Below are 18806 nucleotides of genomic sequence, written 5' to 3' on the forward strand. Positions count from 1 at the left end.
TGTTACACATTCACTGGCATCTGTTGAATTTGTTTCATTAAAAAAAAACAAGTGATAATTAATTGTGCTTGATAAACAGGAGCGGACATGAATGTTGTGCCTTTCCCACGGGGGATGCTGGCGAGAAAAATTGTGTGTGGGTGGGGGGGATGCATGTGCAGGTTAGGTTTCATAGCGAGCCCCACCAGGGGAAGGTGCTTCGGGTAGTCCCTTGCACCCCAGCCGCATCAATCAGCCTCATTCATCACAGGGAGCTTGCAAACTGCTGCTGTTAGCCCATGAGCAGCTTCCTATCTCCAAAGCCCAGCTTTTCACTTTGCCTCATCCCTTTCGGCGACTGAGGAATGAGAGAAGCCCTGGGGGGGGTGTTGGAGAGAGAGAGAGAGGGGGTGGGGGGCTCAGTTGTCAGAATGCACTTTAACTTGAAACCAAATAAGGGCAAAAACCTCGGCGTTGACGTTTGATCTGGACGCGGGTGAGGGGGGGATTGAGTGACAGGGAGGGAGGGAGGGAGCCCGTCACTCACATGGCTCGGCGCTTCAGCCCTGTTCCTCCGGGGGGGGGGGGGGGGGGGGGGGCTGGACTGGGCAGGGGCCGGCCCAGGCGCTATATAAAGGCAAGTTGTTTCACGGGAGCTTCTCGCAGAGCAGCAGGAGGGAAGGGAGGGGTTGGGAATTTTGGGATTGGTACTTCACTGTCTCTTTGATATCACAGCGGGAGGGGGGGTGGGGAGGAATTCTTTCCGATTAAGTTGGCCAGCCAAAAGGAAAAACAAGAGAGAAAAGATGCCGCAAAACGTGGTGCTGACAGGACCTGGTCCCTGGGGCTTCAGACTGACCGGTGGGGCGGATTTTAACCAGTCCTTGACCGTCTCCCGGGTGAGTTGTCTTCTGTTTTTGTTTTGCCGCCTCTGTTTACTGTGCGGGGGCCGAGCGGGTTTGCAAATGTGGCTCATCCGTCTCGATCAGGAGTGTCCAAACAGAGAATGCAGACTAATCTCAGCAGCTCTGGCAGCATCTTTGTCTGTCCCGGACTCCAGCTCTCCCAGTGATCCCACACTCAGTGTCCTGCTTCCTGACCATGTTTCTAACAGCTTTGAGGATGTTGCAGTTAGAGTTAAGAACTTTAAGAATTCGGAGCTGGAGTAGTTGGGAGTAGTTTGTCAAAAGCAAATCCATAAAAATAGGACACTGGAAGAATGCAGAGAACATCGTGAAGCCGCCAGTAAAAACCCCTTTGTGCTCTTCACCCTTTGTGTCCCGCGCTTTGGTGCAAGTATTTCTCAGTCACTGCAGTCCACCAGGAGCTGAAGTTATTTCAAACCTGGAGATGCCTTTTTAAACCTGTAAACATAGAAACATAGAACAGTACAGCACAGAACAGGCCCTTCGGCCCTCAATGTTGTGCCGAGCAATGATCACCCTACTCAAGCCAACGTATCCACCCTATACCAGTAACGCAACAACCCCCCCCAACCTTATTTTTTAGGATACTAAGGACAATTTAGCATGGCCAATCCACCTAACCCGCACATCTTTGGACTGTGGGAGGAAACCGGAGCACCCGGAGGAAACCCACGCACACACGGGGAGGACGTGCAGACTCCGCACAGACAGTGACCCAGCCGGGAATCGAACCTGGGACCCTGGAGCTGTGAAGCATTTACGCTAACCACCATGCTACCGTGCTGCCCCAAACAGGAAATAACGGAAACACCGCAACAGGTGGACCACCTGAGAATCGCTTACATAACTCCCCAAAAATATATGGCTGATGGTGTAAATCTGAAAGAAAATCAGAAATGCACTTTATATTCTCTGATTCTGTGTAATACTGAGCAGATCTAGGACAATCTGCAGGTCTGGGGTCATCTGATCAGAGATAAATATTGTGAACAATGCAGCTAGATTACTTCTGGTAGCATCTGTGGAGAGAGAAACAGAGTTAATGTGTCGAGTCCGATGACTCTTCCACAGAATTGTTAGCAGAAATTTCTACTCAAACGAGACCTTGTTTCTCTCCGCAGACACTGCCTTGACCTTTGGCATATTTCCAGCACTTTTCTGTTTTTATTATTTTTTTCAGCAGCATGCACTCGTTTATTGTACAACCATGTATGCTATTCCATTCACTTTGTTTTTTCAGCAGTGAGGGTTTTAAAAAAAAAATGCTGTGTTGACTGGTTCAGAACTGTGACCAGCTGAACTGAGAAAAAGGATCACCAGATGAGAGGCGGGTGCATGATTTTTTTCACAGAAGGTCTTGATGTGTTTCGCTGCGATTTTGAGTCTATATTGGATAGATTTCTTTGAAGCCCTGACCGATGTTTGAGTATCAGGGAAGGCACATCTGCTTCACTTGTCCCTGCCATTCTGAAGAAGGTTTGGGACTGGACTAAAAATGAACATTTCAAACCTCATCTGAATCATTGTATAAAATTAGCATTTTTGAACTAAACTCTTCCAGAGTATTCAGGGAGTGCAATTAATTACAAGACAAATCCTGTCCTTGACACGAGCTGGAAGTTGGTGAAACCAAGAAGAGAAGGATTACTTGTTGAAATCATTAGGTCACTGCTCAATCCAGTGGTGAGGTCAGGTGAGGTCATCCATTCAAGGCACTTGTTTGATAAATTCAGAGGCCTCTTCCTTTGACCTGATCGAAACTCAAACTTCTCTTGTGTGCCATGGTTGGATCACCTTTCATCCTGACGATTTGTATTTGAACAGAATGGCCTTTTATTTCAATGAGTGCCTTACTAACTGGTGAGAGAGAAATTGGATTGACATCGCAACTTTCACTGTAAACTCATCTGTCAATTTGTGAGCGTGTTTTTGGCAGGCTCTGCTTGTTGGTACTTCAGGTATCACCCACCACTTTGTTGATGATTGGGTGTAAGGTGATAGGACAGTAATGGGCAGAACTTGGACTGGGACAGGATTGTCCTGCCTTTTGAGGACAGAGTATACCTGGATATTCATGCACATTGTCAGGTTGATGTCGTTGATGTTGTAGCTGCACTGGAACAGCTTAACTAGAGGTGCTGCTAGTTGTGGAGCATTGCAGCTAGGGTGGTGTTGGGGTCCATCTAACGCACTCAGCTGTTTCTTAATCTCACATGAGCTGAATCAGATTGGCTGAAGACTGACATGTACGATGCTGGGGTGCTTAGGACTGAAGTGAATCATCCACTTAGCAGTTCAACCTTGTCTTTTGAACTGACATGTTGGGCACTGCCATCACTGATAATGGAGAAATTCATTAAACCTCCTCCTTCCCTTAGTCATTTAATTGTCTATTTTTCCTGTCTGGATTTAGCAGAATTGATCTTTGACCTGATCTGTCAGTTGGGGGATTACAGAATCACAGAATCCCTACAGTGCAGAAGGAGGCCATTTGGCCCTTCGAGTCTGCATGGACATCCGAAAGGGCAATCTACCTAAGCCCACTCCTCCACCCTATCCCCGTAACACCGTGCATTGATTTTTTTTTTTAAATTTAGAGTACCCAATTATTTTATCCAATTAAGGGGCAATTTAGCATGGCCAATCCACCTAGCCTGCACATCTTTTGGGTTGTGTGGGTGAAACCCACGCAGACACGGGGAGAATGTGCAAACTCCATACAGACAGTGACCCAGGGCTGGGATTCGAACCGGGTCCTCAGTGCCGTAGGCAGCAATGCTAACCACTGTGCCACCGTACTGCCCCACACCGTGCATTGATAATGGCCAACCCACGTAACCTACACATCTTTGAACAGTTAAGGGGAAATTTAGCGTGGCTGATCCACCTAACCTACACGTATTTTGAGCAGGTTGCTTAGCTCTGTCGCTCACATCTGCTCCCGTTGTTTAGCATGCATGTAGTCCTGTGATGCAGCCTCATGAGGTTGACCATCTTATTTTTAGGTAAGCCTAGTGCCGCCCCTGGCGTGGCGTCCAGCATTCTTCATTGAACCAGGATTGTTTCCCCGGCTTGATGGTAATGATAGAGTGAGGGATATGCCGGGTTACAGATTAATATCGCCTACAACTCTGCTGCTGCTGATAGCTCACAGTGCTTCACGGATGTCCAGATTTGAGCTGCTGGATCTGTTCTGGATCTATCCCATTTAGCACAGTGCTAGTGCCACACAACACAATAGGGGTTATCCTCAGTGTCAAGGCCAAGAAGTGGTCTCCACAGGGACTATGTGATGGTCACTCGTTGTCGACAGTTAGATTGGTGAAGACAATATCAAACAGGGTTTCCCTCTTCTTGGTTCTCTCAACATTCCACAGACCCAGTCTAGTGGATAAATCCTTCAGAATTTGTCCAGTTCTGGTTTTGATGGCAGCATTAAGCCAGTTTTCTTGATGAAAATTGAGGTCGCCAACTCAGGGTACATTCTGTGCCGTTACTACCTTCAGTGCATCTTCCAATGTATTAAACGTCGAGGGCACTGATTCATCAGCTAAGGAGGATGATTAATGGTAACTAGCAGGAGGTTTCCTTTCTGATGCTTCACCTGATGCTGTGAGCCTTCATGGAGTCCACAGTCAATGTTGGCGACTCCAAGGGCCACCCCCTCCAGACTGCACACCACTGCGTCACCACCTTTGTTGGATCTGTCCTGCTGGTGGGACAGTACATACCTAGGTATGGCGATGGGGAAGTCTGGAAAGTTGCTATGATTCTGTAAACCTGATTGACTAACAAATGCTGTTGCTTAAATAGTCTGAGGGAAAGCTCTTTCCAACTTTGCTACTAGTCCTCCAGTGACAGTGAGGAAACATTTGCAGGATTCACTGGGCTGTCTGTGCCTTCGTTGGGTCCTAATTCAAGTGGCCTGTCCATTGTTTAAATCCTGTTTTATACAGGCTTGGCACCTCTCCATGATGGCTAGTCCACCCTACCGGCAATATTCAAGCCCACCTATGACGTATGATTCTCTTACAATGTCTGATCATTCCTGGCAATGTCCACTCCATTCAAGCAATATCTATCTAAATCCTGGGATTGCCACCCTCTGATGGTGGCATTCAACGTAAAGGAAGACGATTGCGGCTGTTGGAGGACATATATCTCTGCCTCAGGACATCGCTTGCAGGAGTTCCTCAGCATAGTCTCCAAGGCCCAAACATCTTCAGGTGCATCGTGAGTGACCTTCCCTCCATTATAAGGTGTTCAGTTCCATTCACAACTACTCAGATATTGGGGCAATTCCTGCCTGCATGAAGCAAGACCTGAACAAACTTTAGGCTTGGGTTAAGTAGTGGCAAGTAACATATACGCCACACAAGCGCCAGCAATGGCCATCTCCAGCAAGAGAAAATCTATTTCCCACAGCATCACAGAATTATTACAGTGCAGAAGGAGACCATTTGGCCCATCACATCTGCACCAGCTCTCTGAATGAACAATTCACCTAGTGCCATGCCCATGCCTGGCCATTCCTCCCCTCAACGTTCAACAGCATTATCATCACTGAATCCACCACCATCGATATTCCGGGAATCACTATTGACTAGAAGTTTAACTGGACCAATTACACACACACTATGGCTGCAAGAGAAGATCAGAGGCTGGGACATCTGCAGAGAGTCACCTCCAAACTTCCCAAATCCTACGTACTGTCGGCAAAGCACAAGTGAAGAGTGTGATGGAATACGCTCCACAGCCTGGATGAGTGCAGCTCCAACAACACTTAAGAACCTCAATATCATCCAGGATGAAGCAGTGCGCTTGATAGCTTACCAGGTGTTAAGCATTCACTCTCTCCACCAAAGCACCCTGTGCTTGTGGGTGTGCATCATCTACAAGATAAAAACATAAGAACCATAGGCTCCTCTCAAACCTGCTCTGACATTCAATGTGATTGTGACTGATCTGCCTCAACTCCACTTTCCCGCCTGGTCTCTGGTCCCATTCACATTTGATGCCCTGAGAGGCTAAATAAATTGCCTGTGCCATACTTCAATGCAGGCACTGATAGAGAACCTCTGGGTACAGAATTCCAAAGATTTACAACCTCCCGAGTGAAGACATTTCTCCTCATCTCAGACCTAAATGATCAACCCCTTATTCTGAGACCGTGAACCCCTCCTCCACACATTCTAGATTCCCAGTCAGGGGAAACAACTTCTCAGTCTACCCAGTTGAGACTCTTCAGAATCCCCTATACTGCAATGAGATCAGCTCTGATTCTTCTAAACTCCAGCGCTTATCAGCCCAATAGAAGCAGCCTCTCATCATAGTGCAACAGTATCTCCGGCAGCAACGCACCCCTCCCTGATGAACTCAATGCATTCTATGCTCAGTTCGAGCAGGTAACCAACAATTCGCTGTCGAGTGCCCCAGCAGCCCATAACTCAGCCATACCCACCATCACAGCTTCCGAAGTCAGATCGGCCTTCCTGAAAGTGAACCCTCGGAAGCCGACGGGCTCGGACGGGATCCCTAGTCGTGCACTCAGCTGGCAGAGGTGTTCGCGGACATCTTTAACCTGTCCCTACTCCACTCCGAGGTGCCCACCTGCTTCAAAAAGACCACCATCATACCGGTGCCAAAGAAGAACCAGGCAACGTGCCTCAAGGACTACCATCCGGTGGCCTTGACTTCAGTCGTAATGAAGTGTTTTGAGAGGTTGATCATGGAGCGCATCACTTCCATACTCCCAGAACGCCTTGATGAAAAATGAAATGAAAATGAAAATCGCTTATTGTCACAAGTTGGCTTCAATTGAAGTTACTGTGAAAAGCCCCTAGTCGCCATATTCCGGTGCCTGTTCAGGGAGGCTGGTACAGGAATTGAACCGTGCTGCTAGCCTGCCTTGGTCTGTTTTCAAAGCCAGCGATTTAGCCCTGTGCCAAACCAGCCCCTGCAGTGATCCACTGCAATTCGCATACCGTCGCAACCGGTCCACAGCAAATGCCATTTCCCTGACCCTACACTCATCCCTAGAGCATCTCGACAACAAGGACTCATACATCAGACTCCTATTTATTGGCTACAGCTGCACCTTCAACACCATGATCCCAGCCACGCTCCTATGAAAGCTCCAAAACCTAGGACTTGGCTCTCCACTCTGCAACTGGAGCCTCGATTTTCTGACCAACAGACCACAATCAGTAAGAATGAACAACAACACCTCCTCCACAATAGTTCTCAATACCGGGCCCCCGGAAGGCTGCGTACTTAGCCCCCTACACTACTCCCTGTACACACACAACTGCGTGGCAAAATTTCCTTCCAACTCCATGGGCGGAATTCTCCGCTCCTCATGCCGGGTTGGAGAATCGCGGGAGGTCCGCTCTCGCACCTCCCGCGATTCCCCCCCCCCCCCCCCCCAAAATGGCGTGTCGCATTTTGCGACACGCCGCTCAGATGGGCCGAGCGGCCTGCCGTTCACGACCGTTTCACGACGGCGGCAACCACACCTGGTCGCTGCCGTCGTGAACACGGTGTGAGATGCCCGTTTGTGGCTTGTGGGGGGCCTAGAGGGGACTGAGCACCACGACCATGCTCGGGGGGGACAGGCCCGCGATCGGTGCCCACCGATCGTCGGGCCGGCGTCTCAATGGGACGCATTTGTTCCCCTCCGCCGCCCCGCAAGATCAAGCCGCCACGTCTTGCGGGGCAGCGGAGGGGAAGACGGCAACCACGCATGCACGGGTTGGAGCCGGCCAACCTGCACATGCGCGGCTGGCATCATTAGGCGCGTCAGCCGCGTCATTCTCGGCGCGCTGGGCCTTGACGCCAGCGACAAGGCCCCGCGGCCGAGTTTCCCGGCACGGCCCTCCTAGCCCCCCTGCGGGGGGAGAATAGGGGGCCAGGAGAGGCCTCCGACGCCGTCGTGAACCTCTCCGGGTTTCACGACGGCGTCAGGCCTTTGGGAGAATTCCGCCCCATCTACAAGTTTGCTGACGATATGACCATAGTGGGCCGGATCTCGAATAACAACGAGTCAGAATACAGGAGGGAGATAGAGAACCGAATGGAGTGGTGCAGCAACAACAGCAAAACTAAAGAGCTGGCCATTGACTTCAGAAAGCAAAGCACTCCCCTGTCAGAATCAACGGGGCAGAGGTGGAGATGGTTAGCAGTTTCAAATTCCTAGGGGTGCACATCTCCAAAAATATGTCCTGGTCCACCCACGTCGACGCTACCGCCAAGAAAGCAGAACTGCGCCACGACTTCCTCAGGAAACTAAGGAAATTTGGCATGTCCACATTAACCCTTGCCAACTTTTAAAGATGCACCATAGAAAGAATCCTATCTGGCTGCATCACAGCCTGGTATGGCAACTGCTCGGCCCAGGACCACAAGAAACTTCAGAGAGTCGTGAACACCGCCCTGTCCATCACACAAACCTGCCTCGCATCCATTGACTCCATCTACACCTCCCGCTGCCGGGGGAAAGCAGGCAGCATAGTCAAAGACCCCTCCCACCCGGCTTACTCACTCTTCCAACTTCTTCCATCGGACAGGAGATACAGAAGTCTGAGACACGCACAAGCAGACTCAAAAACAGCTTCTTCCCCACTGTTACCAGACTCCTAAATGGCCCTCATATGGACTGACCTGATTAACACTACACCCTGTATGCTTCATCCGATGCTGGTGCTTATGTAGTTACGTTGTATAGCTTGTTTTCCCTATTATGTATTTTCTTTTATTCCCTTTTCTTCCCATGTACTTAATGATCTGTTGAGCTGCTCGCAGAAAAATACTTTTCATTGTACCTCGGTATTCGTGACAATAAACAAATCCAATCCAATCCAACCCAACATAGGAACCAATCCAGTGTACCTTTGCTGTATTGCCTCCATAGCAAATATATTTTTCTTTATATATGAAGATCAAAACTTCACAGTCCTCCAGTTATCGTCAAGCCAAATCTCTATTGAATTGTAGCAAGACTTTCCTCTTCCTGGATTACAATCTCCTTGCATTAACGGGGAACATGCCATTTGCCTTCCTAATTGTGTGCGGCACCTACGTGGTAATTTGCTATGTTCTTTGTATGAGTACATCCATGTCTCTCTGAACAACAATATTTAGAAGTTTCATGCTTTTAAAAAAAATCTATAATTTCTCTCTTATTACCAAAGTGAATAACCTCACACTTTTCCAAATGATGCTCCTTCTGCAACCTTGCTGCCCACACTCTATTAACCAATCCTCCAGCCATTCTAACTTATTACAAGAGCCTTTATCTTATATATTAATCTTTTGTGCGGCACCTTATCAAATGCATTTTAGAATTCCAACTATACTATATCAATGGGTTCCCCTTTCATCTACCCAACAAGTTGCATTCTCAAAAAAGCTCCCAAGAAATTTATCAAACAGGTTTTTCTTTTGTAAAGCCATGTTGGCTCTGTCACATTTCAGAAGTGCATTGTTAAGACTACCTTCATAGTAGATTCCAGCATTTTGCCAGTGACTGATGTCAGACTAACAAGCCTCGGCAATTTCTTTTCTGTATTCCCTGGACAACACTGAGCACTGGCAGCTTCCAAAGTGACTATTTGAAGGTTGACTGTGCCACTTCAATATCATCACATAGGTTTTCTTCGAAGGACAGCTGTTCCTCTAATCTGAGCCCGGATAGTTTGTAGCACTCTGCGGATGCTGGTTTCTGCGATCTTTCTGGGGGGTTTAGTGAATATTGATCTTCTTTTCAATGAGATAATCAATTTCATTTTGGAGTGTGGCATCCTGTAGCCAATCGAGCAATCCACTCCTCCAATAACCCTAGTAATTCTAACATATTTTATGTTGCTCCTCCAGGAGATGTTAAAGTCAGTTTGATGCCAGTGTTTAGGTCTTGGGTGCATACGTGTGGCTTTGTACTTTCTCTCCTGTCTAATGATGGTGTTGGCGATTGACACATTCCAGTGGGTACAAGCCCTCCGGAGGTGTGTGTCATTGCTGTTGTACTTTCTACACCTTGATTTCCCAGGACACCATTCCAAGCCTGATAGCCCATTTCTACCCTTGATTTGAAATTCTCCATCACAATCACATTGCCCGCTTGTGAAGTATTTGCAGACCCCCATAGAATTTGTCCTTTACATCCTCAGGACTAGACGTTGATGGAATCTATGCACTGATGATTGATGCCTATTTGCTGTTCACAAGAGGTAGGCAGTGTCATGAGGCAATCCAGAGAGAGTATCACACTTCTTGCGATGTCATGACTTGATAGAAAAGCCGTGCTGCCTCTTACTCTTTGACTTGCCTTTCCAGACAAATGTACAGCCTGCTTATAGTTCTGTTAGCTGGCCATTTTCTGCTAGGCAGGTGGCTTGAAGTAGCAATGTCAATATTCCTTCGCTAAAGTTGCCTGCCAACCAGAGCAATTGTATCCTGGGTCCGAAGCTGTTGTCTTTATTCAAATGGAGGTTGTATATTCTGCGAAGCTAAGTAGAATTCCCATTTCCTCTTTTTGTCTCTCCCGCAATATATTGTAATGTGTGGAGGAATGCCAAAGGAGTGCATTTTGGGATAGAATGGGAAGGAGTCAGTAAGATGTATGGAAGCATCCACGTGTGAGTTGATGACAATGGAGATGGATTGCACTTGGCCAGTCCACACTCTCGGTCTTGCACATCTCTTCCCAGTGGCTTGGAAAGTCAAGATGACTGGAGATATGGTCAACTGCAGTGGATGATCTGCAGCACCCTCTGTGCCTGTGGTAATGAACTTTACAGCTGTGCTGTGATGCTTTCAGAAACTCCAATTAAAAAATGGTAAAATAATACACGGTTAAGTGTCCTCTGATTGCCCTTAAGATGTAGATTTTAGACATTGAGGCCAATTTCGGTCAACTGATTTCTTGGATGTGGTCAGATGTAGAAGATGCTATAATTATGAGATCTCGGTTGTGCTGCTAGATTTCTGGTAAAGTTGACTTCTCGAACCAGGCGGCACTTTTATTCCAAAAGAGAGAGCGAGCATTCCCCCGCCAGTTTCCTCTGCTGAAGACATTCTTGACACTACCAGTGTCACATGCAATCTCTCTCTATTCTTGCCTTGAAATGCTTCATCCATTGTGTATTTTCAAGGGATTTCCTATCAGCGGCAGCCATTGTGTTAATATCCAGTACTTTACATTTTTAAAAGCTCTTCCCGGGACAGTTATGAGTTTCGATGGGTGTCTGGTTACAGGAAATGTCTCTCCCTTCACAGTCTCCTGAGGGCGATTTGTTGGTCTCTCCCTTCACTTTAGAATGTGGTCTTGCACTGTCTCAGTTCAGATTGCAGAAGTTGAAAGTTGAAAAATCATATTTTCAAAAATAAAGGGACATAGCCTCGTAACAATTTGCATCGCTCATCGCTTTTTCTTCTTGACTTGGATCTTTTAATAAAAATTTTAAAAAGCTAAAGACATAAATCGGTAACGTGCCTTTCTGAAACATCCTTGCTCTTCTCTTTTTAGCCGCTCTTAAGCCAGGTTTGTCCAATCTTTCAAGTGGAGGGTGTGGTGGGGCCACATTTCAAAATTTTTCTCATTCAAGGGGCCGATAACCACATTTCAGAAAAATAAAGTTTGGCACAACAATAAACAGGAATTAAAAAAACATAACTGAGGCATGATAAGAAGCACCTTGCTGAGCAAAAGACAATGAGTAATAAACAGTGATGGATATTAGAGTGTAATAGGGTGCGAGTGTACGTTCCGCCACACTCCCAGGCCCAAACTCAGCCACCCTCACACATTTGACGAGAATTGTGAAAACTGGCTCCTGGGGCTGCATTGAGGATCTTTGAGGGCCACATCTGGCCCTTGACCGTGGGCAGGCATGGTAGCACAGTGGTCAGCACTATTGCTTCACAGCTCCAGGGACCCGAGTTCGATTCCCAGCTTGGGTCACTGTCTGTGCAGAGTCTGCATGTTCTCCCCGTGTCTGCTTGAGTTTCCTCCGGATGCTCCGGTTTCCTCCCACAAGTCGCAAAAGACGTGCTTGTTAGGTGAATTGGACATTCTGAATTCTTCCTAAACAGGTGCCGTAGTGTGGTGGCTACGGGATTTTCATAGTAACTTCATTGCAGTGTTAATGCAAATCTACTTGTGACAATAAAGATTATTATTATGATCAGTGAGCCGCACGTTTGTTACGCCTGCCTAAAGTCATATGTTGTAAATCACTAACAGGGCTGGAGGAGGCCAAAGGGTTTCTTCAGGGCCAAGAGAGGAGCAATCCAACTCCTCCTGGCTCGCAGGGAATGCTGAAAGAGGCACTTTCCTTATCCGGAAATTCAGATTCATTCTCCTATTTCACTTGTCTCTAAAAGGGTAAAATCAGGGCCTTTTAAAGAATTCTACCAATTCTTGAAAGTCAACAGGACGATGGAATGCATGATCTTAAATCATTGGGATCTAAATAAACCAAATATGGAGTTGAGTTTAGCTCTGTGTAATTGTGTGAAACCATTGAACTCAATGTAAATAAAGACTCAAGATTAAGTTCCAAATGACAAGCTGGGCTGGGCTGAAGGGTATGGTGTTATTCGGAAGTGAAATTCGTATGGCGTGACGACAACCCATTGCAGGTGCACACACACACACACACACACACACACAGACAGACACCAAAACAAAAGTTGTGAGATTTAGCAGTGAAAGAATTTCCGGATAAGGAAAGTGCCTCTTTCAGCACTCCCTGTGAGCCAGGAAGAGTTGGATTACTCCTCTCTCGGCCCCGAAGAAAACCTTTGTCCTCCTCCAGCCCTCCCAGCACCAATTGTCGATACATTTCCCACCATTGCGCACTGAAGAGTCCACCGCTACAATGATAGACAATGGGCAGGATTAATTCTCCATAGCCCGATGGAGAAATTGGGATCGGTGATCGGGCGGAGAATGACCTCTGACGCCGGATCAGGGGCAGGCGCCGCTTTGGCGCCTGTTGACGAAGCTCCGCCCCTCCAAATCGGCATCATTGGGCCGCGTGCTGCACGCAGTCACAAGGCCGTTGGCGAGTCTTCAGCCGGCTCACCTGTGATTCTCCTCCCCCGATGGGCCGAATTCCCGACGGCGCGGGCCATGTGTAGCCCAGCTGCCTGGAACGTGGCATGCTAGCTGCGTCCAGTGTCCAGCGTCGCTATACTCGCAGAGATCCGTGCCGCTGGCTTGGGGGCTTCTGCTAGTGCTGGGGGCAGTGGTGGAGGATGGACAAGGAGTGGGCTGTTGGGTCGGGGTGGGCGGGTTAGGGTTCCAGCACGGCTGGCGCCATGTTTTCCGGCGTGACCGGTGCAAGCTGTCAGCCCTGTGCATGTACTGCCCCGGACCCCCCAATACTCCAGCCGTTTTCCACGCGATCCACGGGTGCTTCACGCATCGCCAGTGCTAGCCCCTCACCAGTACCAGAATCGGTGAGGGGTTTGCGCTGATTTTCCCGTAATGATCCACCCGCGGATTCTCCGTTGCTGCACTTAGCTGCTGGATCGGAGAAGTCTGCCCCATTTCCCTCTCAGGAACTTACTAATTTCTCTCATATCAACGTGCTAATCAAGTCAAGGAAAAGCTTGGCATTGTGGGAATGGGATTCTCATCAGTGACTCCTACACTATCGAGAAGCTGCTCCCATTTTTCACTGAAAGAGGAATTTCACCACCTATGCTGATGCCGTGGAAACCAACACAATTGGAGGGATAGAAAAGAAGCCATACAAGGATCAAAGTTGTTTTTCAGTAGAGTAGCTTGGATAAACATGAAGTGAACTTTGGATAATTCATTCTGTTTAGAGACTACCTTAGTGCAATGGCATTTTCCACCAGCTATATTAAACAAAGGCCTGATGTATAATCCATCGAGCCAGCTGTTCACAGTCCAGTCATATCAGAGCCAGGAAAACATTCTTAAACATTTATTAATGTATTGTAATGGATATACTAATAAAGACACTCCACGCACTGGGATATACAAAAAGCAGAATGTCATTGTGCCGTTTGCAAGGTGGAAAGAGAGTTTAGAAATTTGAGATTTTCATTTTTGAAACAATGTTTAAACCAAGATGTTTGATCTCAACGCCTCTCATTCTAATGCAGTTTGTGTTTAACATTCCATCTGTCTTTCTGGAAAGATAAATTTTAAATTACCATTCCAATCTGCCTTTCTGCTTTCACATGCATGTCTTCATTGGTCCAAAACAATTAAAAAAAATTTGTGGCAGACTACAAGTCATCGGGTTCACTTATGCCTCCCATTCCCAACCCTGTCCTTTTCACTTCAGAAGACAGCTGGCCGGTTATACACAATCTGATGCTGACTTGGCAGAACCTGGAGTGACAAGAACTGAACTAAATATCTTGTCACACCACATTACCCTCTGCGACAGTCCCACTGCAGGAGGACGTTTTGGCTGAAAACAGAGGGTGAGAGGAAATATACTACAATTGTTCATCTTCAAAGAGATGGGTGTATTGTACCTACGGGAGGCAGGGGGTGTGTGAGGGTTAGGGGGGGGAGGAGGGGGGAAAAGTCCAGGTGCAGGATACTCTGTTCCTGAGACTAAGGACTGGATTCTCCGAGTCTGAGGCTATGTGTGGAGCATGGGTCTAGTATTACGACCAAAACGTCCGCACCGCCCCCACACCGATGCTCCGGTGGGGGGGGAGGGGGGGGGGGGGCTAGCATCCGCGCCACGTAAAACCCCTCCGGTTTCCCTACATATACAAATGGAGATTTGCCGGGTCCGTGGCCGTGCATGTGCACGGTGGCGGCCCGCAGCAGTCGCACCGGCCGCGATTGGACCCAGCCTGCCAAACAGTGCCTCCCTGTAATCCCCCTCGCCACACTCAGACTACCCACCACCAGTCCCCCCAGCCCCCCTCGAAGCCCCCCTGGCCAGTGGAGCATCCCCCCCCCCCCACCAGCTGTGGCAGCGCTGGACGCAGTCTGCAGCTGCCACGCAAGTTTGTCGAAATTTCAGACCACAAGTGATGCCGTCGGGAAGTTGGCCCATTGGGGGCGGAGCATTGAGAGAGGGCCTTCAGTTGACGTCCTGAGGTCGTCCCAACAACATGTGGCGTACTCAGCGATGACGCCATTTTGGAGGGGCCGGGGCATCTGAAAACAAGCACCGCCCTGATTTCGGCGTCAAAAGGGATTCACCGGCCAATCGCCGGAGTCGATTTTGGTGTCGTCAATCGGAGAATTCCACCCTACCTGTTGATGGTGGGGCAGGATTCGTGGAATTTAATGACAGCGAAACTGGCGCAAACGTGGACCAATTGAGTGACTGCGGAGGAGCTAGCCACAAGGAACACAATCAATTCCAATGGGTAACAGTGCGGGATTCGCCGGGTCCATGATTGATACTCAGGAGGCTGGCAAGCTACAGCCGCATATACACATTACAAACTCCCACACACTCATCCCAGCCAACAAGATGGCACTGGTTGTCCAGGAGCGCGCCAACATGGCTGATGCGTTGGCTGGGGCCAGAAGGGACTGAGGGGGGTAGCCTGGGAGGACACACATGACCTGTGGCCCTCAGTTCACAGTGAGCAGTCAACGGCCTGTGCAGCTGCATGGCTGCCTTGCAGGCCATGACAATGGTGTTCCGTGCCCATCCATCCCAACCCCACAGCCCACCACCTGGCTACCCCCTGCTACTTCCCCCAACCTTGGCAGAATCCCATGGCCAGCGGCACAACTGCCAGAAAATTACGGCAATGTTGGACACTTTCAATACCGACGTTCTCTCCCTCATCAGCCATGATGCTGGTTTCACGATTTTTAAAAGCACAAGTGAACCACGCCATTGGGAATTCGGCACATCGGAGGTGGAGTATCGCCGAGGCCCCAGAGTACACCGGGTCAGCCCAATAATGATATGCAAACGATGCTGACTGTACCTGCGTTCTGGAATGTATTGACGCCGCTGTGGAGGTGACAGAGAATTGCGATTTGGTGTGAAATTGACGGCCGTCGCAATCTTGGCGTCAGAACTGACTTTTGGCCCAATCGCGTTATGCGATTCCGGCGTCGGCCGACAGAGAATCCCGCCCCTTATATTTTTGCCCAGCGTTCTGCTGCCTGTCATTCACCAACCATCAAATCTGAAATGGGCTCATCCCATTCTTCCAGGCATCCCACTAAATGATCTCCCACTTGTCCATGAAATAGGAACACGAGGTAGAATCATCCATTACACAGGCCGGAGAAATGCATTTACTGTTGGCTGTGCAGAATCTTTAAACCGGCTAAGGAGGTGGTGAGTACAGTCCAGCAAATCCCCAGGATCAGTCTCTTGCTTGTGCAGTGTTCACTGTTCTTGGCTGATCAAAAGAGGAATAAAATACCAAAACATTTCACATCTTAATGATCAGATCAAGGCTAGGAACGATTAAGCTAAGTGGGAGGGGGAACTGGGGGAACAGATCGAAGATGGGACATGGGCTGATGCCCTGGAGAGGGTTAACTCTTCCTCCTCATGTGCGCGGCTTAGCCTCATCCAATTCAAGGTGCTGCACCGGGCCCACATGTCCGGGTCTAGGATGAGTAAGTTCTTTGGGGGCGAAGACAGGTGTGTCAGGTGTTGGGGAGTCCAGCGAACCATGCCCATATGTTCTGGGCATGCCTGGCACTGGAGGAGTTCTGGAAGGGGGTGACGAGGACGGTGTCGAGGGTAGTAGGATCCAGGGTCAGGCCAGGCTGGGGACTTGCGATTTTTGGGGTTGGGGTGGAGCCGGGAGTGCAGGAGGCGAAAGAGGCCGATGTGCTGGCCTTTGCGTCCCTAGTAGCCTGGCGGAGGATCTTGCTACAGTGGAAGGATGTGAGACCCCAAGCGTGGAGACCTGGATCAACGACATGGCGGGTTTTATTAAGCTAGAGAAGGTCAAATTCGCCCTGAGAGGATCGGTACAAGGGTTCTTTAGGCGGTGGCAACCTTTCCTCGACTTTCTGGCTCAACGATAGGGTACTGGGTCAGCAGCAGCAGCAACCCGGGGGGGAGGGGGGGGGAAGGGGGGGGGGGAACGATGACTATGTTTGCTTATTTAATTTTAATTTATTTTTAAGTTTTCTTGTTGTTTACTGGGTTTGGGGGGGTGGGGGGGGGATGTGATACATGCGTTGATACGGTCTTGGGGGTGTTACAGTTATTTTGGGGTTATATTGTTGCTTTTCATTGTTGGTTGTCATATTTTCTGTAAAAAATTCCAATAAAAATTATTTTTAAAAAAAGGCTAGGAACGATTGCAATGTTCTGGTTTGGGTTGCAATAAAACCTTTGAAAGCACTGTCCAATTCTGTTTTGCATTAGGCACTTTTGAGATGGCCCTGTCAAAGAAATAATGTGAAAATGGTGCTGCTGACATTTGGAGTTAAAGCAATTATCTGTGAAATAAGATCATAATTCAAGTACACAATTTAGAATTCAACAGAATTTACTGTTCACGAATGGCAATGGACTGTGAAAAGCACTGGCCTTTGAAGATAATTGCTTATTTCCGCAATTCGTATTATACTATTTAGAAAAAAATTCAATTAAAAATAATCATGAGTAATTCACGAATGACACAAAAATATCAATAACAAATGCAATGGGAAAGACACAAACATTCTGCTAACTCTTGTGGTATTCGCACAAACAATGAAATTAGGTGTGGATTTTACCAGCCCTTTGTAGATCGGCTGGGAGATGGGGAAGGATGTTGGGGAAGGCAGTAAAATGGTGAGGGAGATGGTAGGTGGAGTGCCCATCATTTTACTGCCACCATACCAACAGCAGGTTGCAACCCTCCTACCCAGAGGCCACTTGAACCACTTACGTAGCCAATTAGAGGCCTCTCTTGTCCCGCGATGATTGAGGGTCAGCCCTCCCCCCACAGGGCAAGTCTGTCAAGTAAAATGTGTTTGCATTCTGGTGGGCTTTGAGGGGGGGGGGGTGGGGGTGGGGGGGAAGTGTCCATTTTACAGACTCTTTGACCCATGGAAAGGCCTCATCCAGCACCATCCACCCACACCAATCGCCCGGCTCCTTGCTGGGGCCGGTCTGACTGTTCCAGGCACCCCCTTTAACTGCTCACTCCTCTTCCAGGTACAGTCCCAGCAATGGCCACCTCTTCTGGTGGCACTGCTGAGCTGAAAATCCTGTGATTGGCCAGCAGCGCTTGCGGGCATTCCATTGTCCTTGATCGGGTGAGTCGCCCCAGTGACAGCCACTGACCAGGTGAGTCCCACTGACCACCGAAGCAGAGTCAACCTCTCTTCCCTCCACTTTCTGGTCTATCAGTGGGAACCTTCTATCAGCTCTAGATTTCAAAAGGATTGGAAGATTGAAAGAAATAACTAATCTACGTTCCACATGCGAAGGCCAAGCCTGATACCGCACAGCGTCACTAAACTGTGCCTCAGCAGCTGACGGTAATATGAAAAAGTATTCACATTTGCAGGGTACAGATTGGATGACTTATTGATTATTAGATGTGCTGCTGCACCCTATAAGCTGAGAATACAAATTCCAAACTGGATCAATAAACTTAAAAGCAGATATTTGGGTACATCTCTTTGGAGCTGATTAAGTCCTGGCTATATAAAGACCATTGAGATTGAAAGGAGCGCATCAGTAAACATGCAGAAGATCACCGAGCACTTATTGATAACTAAAGGTGAGAGAAGAAGTCTGAATGTACAATGAGAAACTGAATTAGAAACATCGAAAATAGGAGCAGGAATAGGCCATTTAGCCCCTCTGGCCTGCTCGGGTCATTCAATACAATCATGGCTGATCCTCTATCTCAACACCATACTCCCCGCTCACACCTTTAGTGTCTAGAAATCTATTTCCTTCCTAAATATATTCAGTG

At 48.3% G+C, this 18806-nt stretch overlaps 1 protein-coding gene across 2 annotated transcripts in view; it reads left to right on the forward strand.

Annotated features, from left to right (window-relative positions):
- Positions 1-669: 669 nt before the first annotated feature.
- pdlim3b (PDZ and LIM domain 3b) overlaps positions 670-18806 on the forward strand; it is a 107863-nt gene continuing 89726 nt past the window's right edge. For both annotated transcript variants that reach the window (XM_038805639.1, XM_038805640.1), the window contains exon 1: positions 670-878. In XM_038805639.1, coding sequence (XP_038661567.1) covers positions 786-878 — 93 coding nt within the window. In that variant the 5' untranslated portion in view covers positions 670-785. The remainder of the gene's footprint in view (positions 879-18806) is intronic.

The sequence above is a fragment of the Scyliorhinus canicula genome, chromosome 8, assembly GCF_902713615.1.
Source record: "Scyliorhinus canicula chromosome 8, sScyCan1.1, whole genome shotgun sequence".
NCBI classification, from domain to species: Eukaryota; Metazoa; Chordata; class Chondrichthyes; order Carcharhiniformes; family Scyliorhinidae; genus Scyliorhinus; species Scyliorhinus canicula.